This window comes from Mugil cephalus, chromosome 1 (assembly GCF_022458985.1).
Source record: "Mugil cephalus isolate CIBA_MC_2020 chromosome 1, CIBA_Mcephalus_1.1, whole genome shotgun sequence".
Lineage (NCBI taxonomy): Eukaryota > Metazoa > Chordata > Actinopteri > Mugiliformes > Mugilidae > Mugil > Mugil cephalus.
The window spans coordinates 33,704,750-33,722,780 of record NC_061770.1 but is presented as its reverse complement, the minus strand read 5'-3'; the positions used below and the strand labels follow the sequence as shown (position 1 = coordinate 33,722,780).

The window sequence follows — 18,031 nt, the reverse complement described above, 5'->3', positions numbered from 1 at the left end:
TAGAGCTGATTTCAATTTGTCTATATAACCTTCCTCCGCGTAATCTGTACAAACGCATCACGTTTTACTAGTACATGAGATGTAAAGTACTTGAGTAAACATCAAACCTGCGTCGCCTGGTTCAGGGTTGTTGGGTTAAGGACACCGTATATCAGCCTACCAACACACCCCCATGAACTGCCGCTACATGTGTACGCACGGTGTAGTTTTATGTGTTACTGCGTTGACATCATGATATTTCCCTGTGAGTATTACGCACGATTCCTTCTGTAGCCTGTTGCGGTTGGATGCGAGGGAGAGCAGCCAGCCGGGATGTGCTCTGTTGTTGTACCTGCTGCTTGACAGGCTCTTTTGCATTGGGCTAATGGCTTTGACGTCAGTCTCTCTGGTACCAGCCTGCCTCTGCAGACCTTGCCATCTGAGAATAACTGAGATTCCTTGTACAAAAGATGCTGCGGGTCTGGTGCAATCATCCCCATCCATCTTAGCACATTTGACACCGAAAAGCTGGTCGAGATCGTTCGTTTTTCTTGTTTGCCATGCTACACACAGCAGTTAACATGCTACACTGTAGAAGAACAAAATTACACGACCAGTCATAGAGAAGAAATTAGATCCAGTCGTCCCCCTGCAGCCAAGGCCTATTGCAGCTTACCTAAGGGATGGTTAAGACCAACCCTAACTATAAGCTTTGTCAAAGAGGAAAGTCTTAAGCCTGACCTTAAATGTAGAGACTGTGTCTGCCTCCCGAACCTAAACTGGGAGCTGGTTCCATAGAAGAGGAGCCTGATAGCTGAAGGCTCTACATCCCACTCTGCTTCATGAAACTCTAGGAACCACAAGTAGACCTGAACTTTAAGATTGGAGTTGTGATGATATTGTACAATGAGGTCTTTAAGATATGATGGAGCTAGGCTTTTAAGGGTCTCCTATGTAATGATTAGGATTTTAAAAGGGACATGTTGCAGTTACACTTCATCCTCCTCAAAAGTTTAAACGCGTCACGAGATACGAATGTGTTACCGTCAACGTCCCTAGGTCGTCCCTGCCGTTATGTCATGTGTATGTTGCACAGTACATGTGTGTGTGTGTGTACATGATCCGGTTCAGTCGGTGCGCCGCTTTGAGCAGTGTACACAGGGAGCGGCAACGCTGGGAAGGTAGAATCAAGAATGCCACTGACTGCAACTTACGTCCAGCTGGAGCAAAAAAGGCCTGACCCGTGGGGCTGCACGACTAGGCCACAAATCTGACACTTGGGTGAGATCATTTCATTTTTATCGGTATTCAGTCATGTGGGCATGTTAAAGGTGGCAGGTCATAAGCATAAAACAACATAAGTATAGGGAGGAAACTGGGGAATAGCATTCCCTGGCTGCTTACACAGGTTTTTATGTGGTCATGCGGCTTTCTTAAAATATATGACATACGCTATATTTAACGTTATGGGTGGCAGGGGTCACTTTTTAATACTCTTTTACTACCAGTGCAGCAAACTTCATTCTCTCCAGATTTTAGTTTATTGTTGATCAGGATGTTTACCCCTGTTAAGGCACCACATAGACAAATTTAATGGTTAAGCGTTGGTAAAACATGCATCCAGAGGCAACTGAGGTTCCTTGTACAAAGAATGCTACAAGTCCTGTACAATCCCCCATCCTTCTCAGCACCCCTGACGTTGAAAAGGTGGTCAAGATCACTCATTTTGCCACCAATGATCCTCTGCTTAGTTACTTTTCTCCTTTATGTCTGCCACACTAAAACTGCCAAAGCAAAACGTACAACAGAGTCAGTGAAAGACACGTGAACGTCTCAGCCTTGTTTCCCGTAAGATGATTCGATTTTCTACATATCAGGTTGAGGGCTGGCGTGACAATTGAACCTCCACCGAGATGTAAAAAGGATGTTAAAAGAATAAGACAGACTCTGTAAATAAGATTATAAAAGGTTGCTATGATAATATTATTTCATACGTACATGATGGTAAGGATTTCTGTCACTTCTGTTACTGTAATTTGGAAAATAGCGGTGCGTCGTGTTGTGTGTCTTGGGGCACGCGGGCCGTGTGATATATTGAATTAATTTGATTGCAGAGACGCATGTATGTGTTCACGATCTGACTTTTTGTAGTCATAAAAGTTTATTTCTAATTAACTAATTTAATTAGTTTGTTTTCCTGGCGACGTCCTGTGGGATGTGTGGGATTTCTGCCTTTAGTTGTTAGCAGCAGCAGCTGATGATGATAACGACGATGAAATAAGACCAGAGAAAATTAGTCAAATTACTTCAGGAAATTATTTTGTTTCGCTAAGTCTGATGTTCCGGTTCGATTTTTGCAAAACCACAGCTAAAAAGTAGCTGAGATTAGCTTTCCAGTCACATTCTGCGTGAAAAGAAAGAGAATTGAAATAGTAGGAATATCTGTACATATTTTGCGAGAGGTTTGTGAATACAAACCATAAAATGTCCACGCAACCTAAGGCTACAAGTTGTAAGCATTAGAAGAGGATGAGGGAGAGCGATTCACTGAGCTGGATGAGAGCGATGCCGGTAGAAATCCATGCGGTGGAATGTGGTTTTCAGTCAAGCAGCCTGTTGTTCTGCTGCGATGGAGAGAATGGACACAGGATACTCTCCTTGGGCGGAGAGAGGGATGAGAGGAAGACAGCTTTTAGACTCGGAAGCTCCCGCCGTTGACCTCAGAACAAGGCAGCAGCTTTACGGGGACAAACAACAATCCCCGTCTCTCTCTCATTTTCTCTCTTCCCCTTTCATCACATGACGGGCGCTCGCTGTCTCTCCTTTCATAAAGGTCTATCGGGTTGCGGCGTGGGCAGAGCGGCAGGAACACAAGGGGCGCAATCGGAGCATGTATCTGTGTTTCCCACTGTTTGTGTGCGGATGACATCATCCATATTTCTCTTTGTGTTGGGTTTTCAGGTGTGTGTACCTGGCTCTCTGGACTCACACAAAATCAGCCAGGCGGAACTAAAACCCTTCCGTATAAAGTTTGTGGGCTGTGACCATTTGGTTAAAGAGCAGGGTGTTGTGCTTGAGTTAGCATTTCCTCTGTTTTACCAAATACGTCTAAGATACGCCATGTCAAGGTTTATGGCTTTTACGAAATAGCCAAAGACAGATTAGGGATTTCCAGCAATATCCAATACATGCTAGGTGCAGACAGAAGAACAAGGAGGTTCTTAATGAGGCCTCTTGCAATGTTTTCAGCTTCGAGAACACGCTTAAAATACCTGTTGATGAACCAGTTATCATCATCCAAACATGTTGCCAAATGCACTATTCCTGCTCACATACATCAAATCCTCGCATTCTCAGAGACTCCCGCCGGTTGAGCAGTCTCACGTTTCATTGACTCAATGCTGACAAGAAAGGCTTTCTGAATTTTATCGGACTAAGCCAGAGAACCATATACCCAGTGCATCTATATGTTGGCGTGCCGCTGAGTGGCTGTGACTCGAGTTTGTTGTCCCCAACCATGGTTGTCCCCAACCATGGGCTTAGTGGTTTGATCCCTGGTACATGGACCAAGGTGTCCTGGAGTAACACTCTGAACCCAGAGTTGTGTGAAGGAATGGGTAGATGTATAGATAGCATTGTAAGGCCCTTTGAGTCAAACCTATGCATCACTGCATTTAAACCTGCTTGAAAAATACTTTCTCTTTATCTTGCTTGCACCTGCAATCTGGTGCGATCTAAACATACAATTACCGGGGCTAGCTGATTCCTACACAAACATGATGCACTCTAGGTCAAGTGAAACAATGCAACTGGTATGGGCCCATACATTTTATTTTTTTTTTTTATTGCAGAGCTAATGGCTACTTCCTGTCATTTTTGTCGGGCTTGCTCTGGTTAGCAGGAATAGGTGGAGTTAGTTAGGCGGCCTTTCAGCTTGTTTATGATTGCATTTCCAGCTGAGATCTGATCCCATCTGATCCCCGACCACGTCCTGGCTGATTCAGATGTGTTTCCATTTTCACATGTCCACTTTGCATTAATGGGCATTTTGCCTTATCAAGATACAGGTGTTAAAAGTTGCCTTCATGACTGCCAGTCTTCATATGTGTACTCTTTCACATGCCAGCACAGAGTTGCCATTTCCAGCCACCATACCTGGGGTTGAGCTGCACTTTGAAACGGTAACCGAAAGACCGAGCGTTCCAAATGCCGTGACATTTGGTGGAGATCAAACAGTCTGCACTGTGGGGATGCATCGAGTCGATAAGTGGAACTGGCAGCAGCGGAAAGGGTTCAATTGAAGAAATGTTTATTGTTGTTCAGCGAGTCATTTCTGTGCCTTTTTCCTTTTTTTTTTTTTTATTACTCTTCCAGGATGTCGGTCGGCCACATAGCCCGAGTAGATGCTGTGATGATCATTCCTTCGATTTACTGTAAGGTTTACTGCACCTTGCCATCGGTATCAATTGTGCTACTATTAGGACTGTTAGGAGGTTCACTTAAGTAATGAATGCCAGTATACTTTCGGAAAAAGAACTAAAAAGCCATAAAACAGTTGGATAGAGCAATGGACTATTAAACCGACACATCTAACAACTACAAAAAAGGAGTATAACAAGTTAATTATGCTCTCAATAGCTTAAATGGCCAGTTTGCACTGGGCTTAAAGTCTATTGTTCATAGCCTCGTTAGGCTGTTTGGCTCATGCTAATGCTACAAACCTATCTTGACCATAAGTTAAGCCACCATTTGAATCATGACATATTAGCATATTAGAATTTGGCAATGAGCAACGAACACAAAGGACTGCTCAGGCTGTTTAGTTTGCAGGAAATGTTAGACTAGCTACATGAAGAGGCAGGGAGTCATTAGTGTTATTATGGGTGACAATAATAGTATTAAATGATTTTGAGTAGATAGTTGATGAGATATTTCAGTCCTTTGACAAAAAAGACATGGCAAGAGTCCTGAAGAGTTGGGACATCCTTAGTCTCCTTGGGTTACCTCGAATGCACACTAGAATATCTTTGACGGTTGGTTTAATCCCAGGGTGTGTTCACCCTTAACAGGGTTAGGTTAAATCCAAACAAGTTCAGGTGCCTTGACAGTGCGGTGCATTTGAATTTGAGTGAACGTTGGCATAACACATTTGAGTGTTAACAGGAACCCTTTTGCCTTTAGACATGGTCAAATGACACTGCATACTGTATGCACTGGTTCTTTTATCTGAGGGTGTATCACAGGAAATGTACCGTAACCGTGTGAACTAGAGTAGAGTAGTAAACGGGTATGCTGCAGGTATTATTGTGTGCGCATGCAAAATCTATCACAGTCTTCTAAATTGCCTGACTGGTTTCTGCAATTGTGAGATGAGAGAATGGGCAGAGCAGAGAGTATAAAACAGAGAGCAAATGGTTGGAATGTGATAAAAAGAGAAGGAAAGGCTCGGCAGCTCTTTGAACCCTCGTCGACCCTCTATCCATGGCCTCATTATCTCCCTCCAAACTCTTCATGAGCCTCGGCCGCAAACCTCAACCCTGGCTCACGAGCTGCAGCCCTCTTCCCAAGTAAAACATCAAATCACCGGCGTTCAGGTTCCCCTGTCCCTCCTCTTCCCCGACTTATCGGTCCTGCAGGACACTGAATATGATAATTTTCCCCTCATGCAACCTCGGATTCCGACAAAGGAAGGATTTGATTGCGGTACTATCTCCTTTCCGGCTCTCTCATGCTTTCCATGTTTGAATTTCAATCCAGTTCCGGCCTTTTATCTCTTGGCCTCACTGTTCCTAAGTCAACTTCCTCTTTTCTCTCAATCTCTTTCTATTTATCTGTCCCAGTTCGGTTCAAATATGAGCTTTTGGCGTAGTGTTCACAATCCCCTGCCAATCCCAAGCATCTGACCTTGTTCTCTTTCTCTCAGTAAAATACTTGGACCTCACGTTTTCTTGCTCATTTTCGGTCCAGTACGTTTCTGTGCGAGGTTGCTTCATCTCTCCATCTGCTGTCCATTTGGTCCAGACCAGCACTGAGCAGGGTGTTATCCTAGAAACGTCCTGTTTTCTGGTATTGTTCGTTATTGGGATGACGTAGCAAAGTGGAAGGAGCTCAGAGAGGTTCTGTTTAATCAGGACGTAGTCACTGAAGCACGATGGGTTGCCTCTGGGAGGCGGGGACCCTGCACGCTGCTTCACAAGGCCAGGGAAAGCGTTTGTTCATAGCAATGACCATCCATCTTGAGTCGTTCAGTTGATTGTTGAGTGCGTAAATCAAATGTGTTCTAAAACAAGAAAAATGCCAAGAGTGAGGTAATTCTGCTCAACCCCCATGAGGGTGGGGGTGGTTTTATTGTTGTTTTCACAACAAAAAATTAGACAGAAAACTAGAAAATCACCAGTCTCCTCCAGGCTGATTGGAAGACGTGAACGTTTGTTGGGATTTAAATCCTAGAACCAGCGTAGAGTGACTATAAATCTTCTGTAATCTTCCTCTGATCTAAAACACCTTCCTCCGATTTGCCATTCAGACGGATGCTGAACCCACCCAGCTCTTTCCACAGCTACTCCCAATAACAGAGATTAAAGTGTTATTCCAACTTTCGCTTGATCTTAAACAGACCTGCAAGAAATCTTACGCAAACCGAACGCGCAGGAAAACCAGATCCCACTAGACCCCAGGACGAACGGAGACAGTTCCCATTAGAAGACGGAGAACACCGAAACAAGGCCAGGTCTGGGGACCGGACGCCTGAAGACCTCGAAATGCCACGACTCAAACGCAATATCATAGAGACATCCATCTTCACCAAGACAGCCTCCTCCCGTCACACAGTCCTATGCTTTTCTTGTCATACCCTGTGGGCAGCATATCATCCCCTGTAGGTTCTAAACGTCGCGACTCCGCGCTAAACACACAGCTCGTGATTAACAGCCGACAAGCGCAGGACCCCTCCGAAGATTTACTGGACGATTTGCGGCGACCCGTGAAGTCACCTTTTCAGAAAAAAAAGATTTACACACTCATCACTCTCACAAAATAGTTTCAAAAGAGGTCAAGTTGATCACGTTATCCTTTCGTACCGGTGTTACTCTCTCACCTTTCTGTGTCAATAGCAACTCCAGGCTGGTTCCACAACCCAATGGCTCCACCTTGTGTGTAAATGAGAAAACTTACTTTGACTGATGAACCAAAACATCTGACACATTGTTGCATGAATGGAATTTGAATAGTTGTTCTGAAAGGCGTTATCACTAAATTATTTTGTGTGGGATTATGGGAAATGTAGGTTGAAGTGTTCTTGGAGCTCAACCAAAGATATTTCCTTTAAATAATTCCTCATTAAATATTCTTAAGCCCCCCTTAATAATTTGGTGGTGTTTTTATTTACTTATTTATTTGTAAAAATAGTCTGATGAATTCAATATAAAATGGCCAGAATATGAGTTAAAATAAATAATTATATATAATCACTTAAATCTGTCCATTTCCCTTCATTCCATAGTGTCAGGTAGAGCGAGCCCCTTCAGTGCATCCTTATCCAATCCACTCCACTCATTAATATTCATTTAATTCAAGTAATTAAGTAATATTTTTCAGGTGGAAACTGTGTGACTTCAAACTATTGTTTGTGAGGGACAGTCACTGTTACTGTTGGAACTGAAGTGATAATGAAAATTAAATAAATTCTCAGTCTTTGTTAGCTGAGAATTTTGTGCTCACGTGCTACATCCCGTGCACCTCCTGGGGGCTGAGCCTCCCCTGTCCTTAAATCCTAGTGACGCCCCTGACCTCTATAGTTGTAGCTTTATGCAGATTGCAGATTGCAGATGATTTCCTGACAACGACATGATACCCGCTGCACACTTTTAACCAAATCTCACGTCTTTGTCCACAGGCCGGGGAGAAGCATTACCACCCCACGTGTGCCCGCTGCGTCCGCTGCGAGCAGATGTTTGCGGAGGGAGAAGAGATGTACCTGCAGGGTGAGGGCATTCTTCGCGTCTTGTGTTGTGGCCTCTCCTCCTCGCTCCTTCTTCATTTCTTTTCGGCTCGGCTCGGTGGCTGAATCATGCACCTGAGTCACACCGACCCGCTCACAGAGACGTTATTTATCGCTGCAGAGGCAGTAACTCAAGCTGCAGCTTTGCCTTTAGAGGCTAACTTGCAAACTTCTACTTGTTACATTAGGGTGAACTGAGTAAAATTCTGGCAACGCAACACATGAGGAGCCGAGTTATGCTTCTAATGCATGGTCCTGTTATTTTTATTATTGTATTATTTTTTCTCTTTTACGTGACATTTTCAGTTCAACATGTATTCTGTATTAGCTAATCCCACGATGAAAAGGCTAGATGGCCAGCGACTACAAGAGAAGAAGATAAAAAAGCTAATTGTGACCAAATGAGGAGGTTAAATTGTGACGCTGACCAATTATCTGTTGATGTCTGCCCCTAAGGGTCTTCTATCTGGCATCCACCGTGCAGACAAGCGGCCAAGCAGGAGGAGAAGAGTAAGGTGGGTGGAGAAGGAGCTACCTCATGGGTCTTCCATTATTTGTTGATATCCGAATGTTTCGCAGGTCTGTATTTAGCGGACCTCTGCACAGAGAGATGCAATGATAGTGGATAAAAACTGAACCGTCATATCATTACATGACATTTAAGTGGATCAGTTCAGCTGTTGCTCATTATTTCATCCTCAGGTTCATGCATTTTTGATGAGGCTAAAATCACTTGAGAGTGCGTAGACACTAGAAAATTAGCAAAATTATGTTTCTCTTTGGTTTCTTGACATTTTTTAATTGAAAATTTAAGAACTGTCGTGCTCTGATACAGAGCTCGACAGTTAAAAAAAGGGGTTTTAACGGAGCGAACGGATGTTTTGTTTGCATCAGCAGCCTTGCTGCTGCTGCTTCACGTCTGCGTTTCCTCCATCTCCCATCCTCATTCCCCGTAATCAACCCCCCTCCTTCCCCCCTCTCCTTCCCAGAAGCAGGTCCGGATACAGCTCAATGACGTCCCTGCTGAGCAGCAGGTTGGTGCTCCTGCAACCCCAGCCTTAAAAACCTCACTCAACTCCCCCTCCCTCTCCTTCCTTCCCTCCGTCCACCACGGCCATGTACTGCATGGGTTGATCATAGCTATTTGGCACTATAGTGCTTGTCATGGCGCAGCTACACCCACCGGATATTTTAAATGCACACATTTCAGGTTGTAAGACTGATGAGAGCGGTCAGTCTCTGACGATGCTCAGGATCAGTCTGTACATGCACACCAGCAAGCAGAGACGACTCCTAGAGGGTAACCTTCTCCCAGCTTGAACGGACGCACTATCTGAATGTCCTCAACAGGACTGTACTGTTTAAATGGGGGCGTGTCAAACATACGGCCCGTGGGCCTAAACCAACCTGCCAGAGGGTCCGGTCTGGCTCGAATTTACATGAATACACATGTGAGAGTGTACAGAATAAGAAAGAAGAAATGTGCCGGAGAGGTAAGAAGCACAGTTACAAGAAACAGACGTCCCAAACAGAGAGAGAGAGAGAAAGAAAGATAATATCTAAAACACTAAAGTTGATTGATTAAATACTTTTTCATTTGGACTTTGAAGATTACCAGTGCAGAGGACGCTTTAAGAGACGGTGGCAGATTGTTCCAAAGAGATGGTCCTCTGTACTGCAGTGAATGTTGAGCTAAGGAAGTCTTTAGACGTTCTAGTGGAGTAAGAGTGAATATCAGATCAAAAAAAGAAAAAGTTTTGAAAAACACTTGACAAATCATGAGTTAAATGAATAAATTCATACATAAATACACAAATTCGCTCTTTGTTGATGTACATAGATAAAAGTATAAAAGTTTGTATCTTCTGAATAAAGAAGCTGAGGGGGAGCATCTACTCACATGGCTAATCTTTCTCAGGAATCTTTATGTGAGTATAAAGACATAGGCATCAACTGCCTTTTCCCCCCCGGATTTTTTAGCTGCTATTCCTGATTTGTCCACTAGGGGCCACTCTTGTCTTGTTTTATTAAGTTGCAGACACAACACTGAGACTCAGAACTCAACAGCACATGGCAACGTTTCGCTGTAACTGCGCTATTTTTCTTCTCTGTATTTTCTGTAAAAGTGTTTCTGTAAAAGGTTAGTTCATTAAATATTTTAAAATGAGTTTGACACCTTCTGATTTAAGCTGCCCAACAAAAAAGGAGAAGGTTCCCACTCTCTTTCATGTCGTTTGCTTTTGTTTAACACTAACTGATTGGTGCTGAGCGTCCACACAAGGCACAGCTTCACTAATTGTGTGAGTTATCACAGTTCGCAGCTTTAACGGTATTAAAATGTCACCATGGCCACAAGTCAGTCAGAGGCGACTTGCACGTAGTAGAAGTCTGCATCATATTTAGGTAGCTGTGTGAAACCTGTTTGACAAATTAAACGACATTTAAACTTTATACACAGGCAGCTGTTCAAAAAAAATTAAATTGTATGTATTTAGCTTGTAGTCATTGGCTAAGCAGACTGGGGATTGGGAAATTGTGTATTCTTTTTTTTAACTGCTTCACAGACTGAGTAAAGTAAATAATCTTGAGTTGTAAAAAGAGATCCGAGTTGCTCCACATCTGTCGTGCGATTGTTGTGCTGTGGTGTTAAGTGGAAGGCACAAGCTCGAATTGATCCTCCGGTGTATTCAAACAATAACTGTGGGTGTGTGTGTGTGTGTTTTCCAGGTGACCCGGACTTCCTCCGAGAGCATCACTTCAGTGCCGGCCTCCAGTGCCTCAGGGTCCCCGAGCAGAGTCATCTATGTAAGACTGCATTACCCTTACCCTATCTCACCAGCAGGGGCAGCAACTGCTCATGTTTGGTGCCAGGGCTTTGGCTTGTCGGTTGGGTCAATATATAACTGAGAGACTTTTGAAGTCCATGGGATATACCTTGCATTGCAAGTAAAAAGAAAAATGTTTTTATTTTCTTTATGATCATGTCTTCACAAAATCATTTATTAATAATAAAAAATGACTAGATATCTTTAAAATGTCGTCTAAGTAAATAACAATAACCCACTAATTAGCTAAACAATATTAATAGTGTGTAAGTTGAGATAATTGTGACTAAAGATCGACATATCGGGCCGCTATTTGCGTTTTTTACTGGTATCAGTATCAGCCAAATTGTGATCAACTATTTTCCACTCATAAAGTCCCACATTCATATACTGACCTAGTTCATGCAAACGACAAGCGAAGATTATTTTATACTTTGTTGCTGAAAGGATTTGCCTGTTTGTTGTAGGCCAAACTAGGAGAGGAGACGCTGGACTACAAGGACCTGGCAGCCCTTCCAAAGACCAAGGCCATCTACAACATAGACCGCCCTGACATGCTGTCTTACTCCCCCTACGTCAGCTACCCGTCTGAGGAGAGGCACTACGGAGAGGTAGGCCTGCCTCTTAAACCTCTGGCACATGTCTGTCATTCCTCTCTGCAATTAACCAAGTCCATGTGCACAAATACAGTATTCGTATGTTGTTATTTTTTGGAGCAAAAACGATTTAGGGACAATTCAGAAAAACACGAAGAACTCCATAGAAACCCCTCCCCCCAACCCATAGGACCCAAAGGACCCCCTGCAAACAGCATCCTGTACCCAGACACCACAGGACACCCTCAGAAGGTCCATGTCCATTCTCTGAGGAGTCACAACTGTTTTGGAGGCACAAGAGATTCAATATTAAGACGTGGTCATAATGTTATGGCTGATTGGTAAATATAAGAATAACCACCTATTAAGAGAGACTGAAACACTCTCATTAACATCACCTGGAAAGAAGCTTCTAAGAGAGGATATTTGAAATGATTCTCTAAAATCTACAAATTTACCATTATTAACCATGTCTTTGGCTGTACTTAATTATAATTACCAGTTTTTCTAACAGACAGTCAGTGACTGCTTTATAAATCTGTTGTAAATATATAATTAAGCCATTAGCAGCTTATAAATACAGCCTATAAACCTCTGAAAGTTATAGTACCTCACTTTAAAACTGTTAATCAAATCATAAATGACTGAAATGATACTAAAAATGTACAGATGCATTTTGTGTTTTTCCATGTAATCTGTTGTCGCTTATCTCTCAGGTTTAAATGAAACGTCACAGTCCCGTCTTTTCATTTTTCGCTCTGCTGTCCCTCCACCATTATCATCACCCTCACGTTCACTCTTCTTTCTCGCATCCATTCATTTGCGGTGCGGTCACAGTCTCACCGCCCCGAGCATGTAGATCGAACCGCGTACCTTAGCTCCACTTCATTTGGCTCATCCGTTCACTCTCATGCTGAGCGATCACTCTCGCTGCTGGATGGTCAACTCATATATCCTGGCATTATGAGTTGGTCCTAATCATTGGCTTTCTCCTCCTCCTTCATTTGCAGTCCCCCCAGCTGCTTTCTCCTACTCCTACTGAGGTAACGTGATGCACCATGTCTCACTGTGCGAGCCATACACCTTTCTGCACTATGACATATCTTCCTGAGTCTGTGTTTGTGTGTGTTTTGTGCATATATGTGGGCATAAAGTTGTATTACTGTACTTTGGAAGTGAGAGCACCTTAGGGTTAATTTAGCTACTGCATTTCGTCATTTTAATTTGTCTTATTTGGTGTGTTTCACTGGTCATTTTGATTGTTGTTTGTCACCCAGTGGGCCCTGAGTGTCTTTTTATATTTTACTCTGACCCTAGGGTAAGGGACACAAGGTGGTTCAACTCAGAAGTCCACCCATAGAGAACCGGACAGTTTGGATAACTGCACACCTAGCAAAGTCCAAGAATTTTAAATCACTTCCTACTTCAAAAAGATATGATGTTGCACCCATGACAGCTTTGCCAGTAGTTGCCAGCCTCTCCTAAGGAGAAACATGTAAGGCCAGGTGCATACCCAGATCCCAGCAGTAGACCTGCTCGGTGCAGTGCTGTTACCACACAAGTACTTTATCACTGATCAGTCATCTGCCTGCGGTTGTGGTAGGCTTTACGCTGAGCTCAATAGTTTATGTTAAAACATTCAAATTCTTTCATATTTTCATTCCAGAAGAACTGTCCATTTGAAAACGATTGACTGTGGTCCTGATCGTTATCCGAAACCTCAGAGATGCTGTCTCAAACTCTGGGCAAATGTAACCAAATTTATTTGAATACCACAGACGAGCTAGTATGCAAATGCTTGTAAACCAACTCTTTAACTTGTCTGATCTGTCCATAGTGACAGAGCGCACGTGGTTCTTCTTCCAAGTATAGTAATAGCATTTTGTGCCATTGTTGTGCAGTTTTCATTGGAATACTTTGATGTTGTAAACCACAAAATTTACTAGACATATGAGACTCCTAAGTCCACATAGTTCATATATATAGCAGTGTATTTAAGGTAATTTTGTCCAGTCCATTTTTGTTCTCCATGTGTTGATCTGTGTTTTCAGCCATATTTTGTCTTGGACATAACAATAAGCACATTTCCCTTGATAGTGGTATTATCTTGACATTTTTCTTAGATCATTCGTGTGCCTTGTGCAACGTGATTGATCCGTCTCATTAAGAAACATATCACAGATGGAGTCTTGCCCACATTCCTGCCTGATATTGTAACTAAAGAGCAAGCAAGTAAAATATGCTTTATTTTGTTTGTGTATCCAGGGTGATGGGGAGAAGTCACCCCGTCAGCGGAGGCCCTCCAGCCCCAGCTCCAACAGCTCCCTGGGAGGCTACGGGCGCTACACGCCATCCCGCTCCCCGCAGAACTACAGCCGACCAGGTATCAGCCGCACCACATGACCCACCTATGATCCTGTTGTCAATTGAACCATTGTTGAATTCATGAAATGGTGAAAAGATAACATCACCCGCTAATTACATGGGTACTCTTTGTTGCTGACATTATGGTTTATGAGTAATGGGGTAGAAGAGCAACTGATTGTTGTACTATTCAGGAAAGAACATCTGCTGCGATTTACCTTAAAGCAGTCAGCCAAAAAGTAGACAAGCCTGGCGATAAATTGTATTCCCAACAAATGGTTGTTGGTTTGAAAATGGTACAACTTGCTTATCTTATCTATTGATAAGCAAATTATGAGCATTGAAATACTACAGTACAAGTACTATACTTATAAGTCTTTTTATGCTAGACCCTTGCTTGAACTTAGGCTTTTATGTCAAGTCAAGTCTTTTATGTCAAGTTCTGTATTAAACTATATCCTTGTTTACTTACAATACATGTACTACTTACTTACAACATAACTTAAAATTCCCCAGAATGTTACTGTATATCATTAAGATCAGTATTTAAGGGACTTCTGTGACCTTCCGTAAGGACCTAAAATGTATTTACATGTACCTGTCTCCTTCTTTACACAATTCCATTTGTAGAGGTACACTATAAAGACACTAAATACCCTCATTATCATGTCCAGTAACTAAACACCTCACCTGTGATCTTATTGGACATCCAGGACCAGAGGTATACCTTGGGGGTAGATACAACAGCCAAGCCCGTGACTCCAGTTCTCTAACTTTGCCCCCAACACTCACGGGTGGCATTAAGTACCCTTCTTCTCCCGGGGCCGGGGACGGGTCCTCCTCGCCTGGTCTCTATTCTGCCGGGGTCAAAGGGAGTGCCGTTGGTGGTGCTGGTGGTGTTGGTGGAAAGTACTCGCCTATACCAGCAGGTGGAAGTGCAGCCTTGTCTTTGCACCTAAACCCCACCACCTTGGCCATGCTGCAGCAGCACAACTACATCCCTTACTTCAGAGGTATCAAAGCGGGCTTGAAACCGAGACTTGGTCAGATGCAGAGAATGGACGAGTTGCCAGAATCATTGCTGCTTTCAACCCTGAGACAAAAGTTCAAAACTACTATATATTTGTAAGTTTCAGAGTTAGAGAAGAAGTATGGAAATCATTTTTAGACAACTATGATCCCAGAATCTCTTGAATAAATGCAGTTAGACGGGTTTCTGCGAAGCAGCAACGTACCAGTCCGCTCTGTATTTGACTAAAGTCAAAGGTCCGACAGAATGGAGTGCCGTGGAACGACCACTGAGTACGATGGCTTGGCATGGGCTGTGGTTAAGCACCAAATTAATCATGTGTTGGAAACTCTCACTCTGGGTCTTTGAGTTTACCGTAGACTCATGGGACTTAATGGGAAACAGAAAGCCTGTCCTTGTGTGCACTGCATTTTGGTCTATAACCAGCGTTTGATCACTCATCAAGGTTTGTTTTCATTGATTCTTGAGCTAAAGCCATGAAACCACTAATGCTGTTCACGATATCACACCTCCCTGAAATCAACATCACAAGCCAGTACTGTGCACATTCCCTTTGCACGATGTAACTTCTGCTAATAGGTTTGTCCAACCAGGTCCCTGTACTTCATCTTCTTCCCATTCCCTGATCTCCCTCACCCTTCAGGGTTCAAACAGGACCCCCTACCTGACCCTAAACCTAGGACATCCCTGCATCTCAGTTTACCTCCTCCTAACGGTAAAGATGACTGTAGTCTTTCTCTTTTCTGTGTTTCCCCTCCCCCTAGTGGAATGGTTAGCAGGTTTTGTGATGTTGTTGTCCGGTATCGTGGTGTCGTCAGGTTTCATGGGGTGCATCAAGGTACATTCCCAGGACCACTCAGTTTTGTCGTTCTGCTTGCCCTGTTCACTTGTGTCTGTGGACGTGGTTGTTGTTGGTGCATGGATTAACTTGATGTAGACCTGAGTGTTCACTTGGGACATTTAGCATTATCTCTCAGGGGGAAGGGCTGAGGGTCACTTCATTTTTGTGCTTGTCTGTTCAGGTTGGTGATTCAGTTGTTTGCCTGCCTTTGACCTCCAATATACCCTGTTATTCCTGAATGAACCCATTGTTATGTGTCAGCCTTAGACTCACCCTAACTCCCTTAGTGTTCATCTGTGTTTGATGACTAAATAATAGGAACATTACGGATGGTTGGCTGTGGGCATAATGCCAAGTAAGAACATATTGCCAAAGCAGCAAAAACATTCCTTATGAACAGCTTTCCAACCTAAGACATTGTCTAATAAACCAAGCAGATAAGGCCTCCTTCATCATTCTGCATATCATTTCGTATTTTAGGCATTTACAAATGATGTTATTAGTCAGTTTTACGACAGTAGAAAACACACTATGACAACAATACACTAAATTAGTTGCTCAATGAAGTGCTATTGCTAAGTAAACATAAAATATGTTGGGAAAGAATAAGTTTCACAGAGATAAAATGACTCTCATAGGTTGCATGACTCTGGATACTTTTTTTTCTATCTGTATCAGTTCCCACAAATGTGTTACGCCAGGCAAACAAATTTGCCTCCAAATAAACTGACTAACTAATTTGTACTGGTAGCTTGTATAAAACATGCATTATCAACTGTCAGCTAGTGATTATTTCCCTATTAAATCTACTTTTAGCAACATGGTCATGCTACAAGATCTTATCACTGGGACCCGCTAATTTCAATGTGTCCTGGGCTATAGTTTCTTCTACTATAAGCTGCAGTTTTAGGAGCAATGGTGGCAGTAGTGGATAAACAAATGAGCCAAATCATTACAGACAGCAAAAGTTCAAATTCCCAAGTGTCCCGTTAAGTTCTTGTGATACAGCGTTTAAACCTTTAGAGAACTTTTGCCTCAGAAACCATGCAGTTTTTGTACCGTGCTGAACCTTTAAAGTACAAATGCATTCTTCCAACATGCGCATGCTTAGGCTTCGAAATAGCGTGATTAAAAAGGAGGAGGTATTGAGGGAAGCGGCATGAGCTCCGACTCGAACATTCTGTGCAGAAAATCACGAACGCGCAGTCCAGGGTTTTGGTGGTTTTTCCATGACAGGGTGGAGAGCCTGAGAGGGAACTTCTCCGATGGGGTAGATGAAAGAGAGCAAGGGAGAATGGAGGAATCAAGCGGGCCGAGCTGTAATTTGAGGTCTGGCTGCCAGTTGCAGTAGCATGTAAGGCAGTGTGGCCCAGAACTGTTTGTCTTTTGGAGCAGGCTTATGTTTTAATAGGTTTCCTGATAGAAACTATTGTGGCATGAAGGCCTTCTATAAGCAACACTGAAGTTATTCAAGTTATTCAGGACATAACATTGCAAGGATGAATAATGCATGCTTGTGTTTTAATCCCCTTTGATTCATTGTTAATGATCCCGTGTTTTATATCTTGTTATTGCGTCACTGGTTTTTGACTGATGGATTTTGTAATCTTTGCAGATATAATAGAAATGCATCTCCTCCCAAACTCCCTTAGACTTCTACCTTACCTCCAGATGTTTGTATGGAGTATCTGACCTACATTCAGATCTGCACTAACAGTAGAGTGTGTTTTTTTGGTCGTGTGTGTGTGTGTATGATTGTAAAGGAGATCACTCAGACTTGCGCAGCACCGCTGTGCGCGTCCGTGATCTCATCCACTTGCATCCAGATCGCTGTCGACCATTCCTCTTTGAGGGGAGTAGAGTGTGTTCAATCAGCTAACACTCTCTCACATGTATATACACACACACACACACACACACACACACACACTCATGCGCGTGCGCTTTCAATCTCTTTCTGTTTCCTCAAAGCTCTGGATGTAGAGTGTTTATTACTTTTGGCATCAAGGGTGTCAGTGACTCCATCACCCAGCCTGCCTGTGACTTAACACAACGGGATGGACCCCACACGCATAACACACACATATCACACACATACATGCAGACAGGCAACAAAATCCATACAGTGTATGTTAAATCGTTGCATAAAAGAAATGTCCAAAACTCATAACACAGTCAGAGGTAAACAATACATTTTTCTAGCTGTGTGGTGTAGTGTTAGCAAAATTGTCCATATCCTTCAGTTAAACCACAGCTATGGTTTGCTTGCAAGAAACACACTATAGAGAGCATCATTTGATCTCAAAGCAAAGATCCTAAGAGCAGTTTTATAATTGGAATGAAGAGCTCTCAAGGACAGTAGAAGTTTTTATTTGACAGCTGTTTCCAAACGTATCT

General features: G+C 43.0%; 1 protein-coding gene across 18 annotated transcripts in view; it reads left to right on the top strand.

Moving 5' to 3' along the window:
• ablim2 (actin binding LIM protein family, member 2) overlaps window positions 1-18,031 on the top strand; it is an 89,072-nt gene that overhangs the window by 53,277 nt on the left and 17,764 nt on the right. For 3 of the 18 annotated variants that reach the window (XM_047570723.1, XM_047571005.1, XM_047570638.1), the window contains exons 7-15: window positions 7,874-7,961; window positions 8,435-8,493; window positions 8,968-9,012; window positions 10,706-10,783; window positions 11,271-11,414; window positions 12,410-12,442; window positions 13,665-13,782; window positions 14,477-14,776; window positions 15,437-15,508. In XM_047570723.1, coding sequence (XP_047426679.1) covers window positions 7,874-7,961; window positions 8,435-8,493; window positions 8,968-9,012; window positions 10,706-10,783; window positions 11,271-11,414; window positions 12,410-12,442; window positions 13,665-13,782; window positions 14,477-14,776; window positions 15,437-15,508 — 937 coding nt within the window. The remainder of the gene's footprint in view (window positions 1-7,873; window positions 7,962-8,434; window positions 8,494-8,967; window positions 9,013-10,705; window positions 10,784-11,270; window positions 11,415-12,409; window positions 12,443-13,664; window positions 13,783-14,476; window positions 14,777-15,436; window positions 15,509-18,031) is intronic. The other 15 variants (XM_047571328.1, XM_047571248.1, XM_047571080.1 and 12 more) reach the window with 12 other exon arrangements.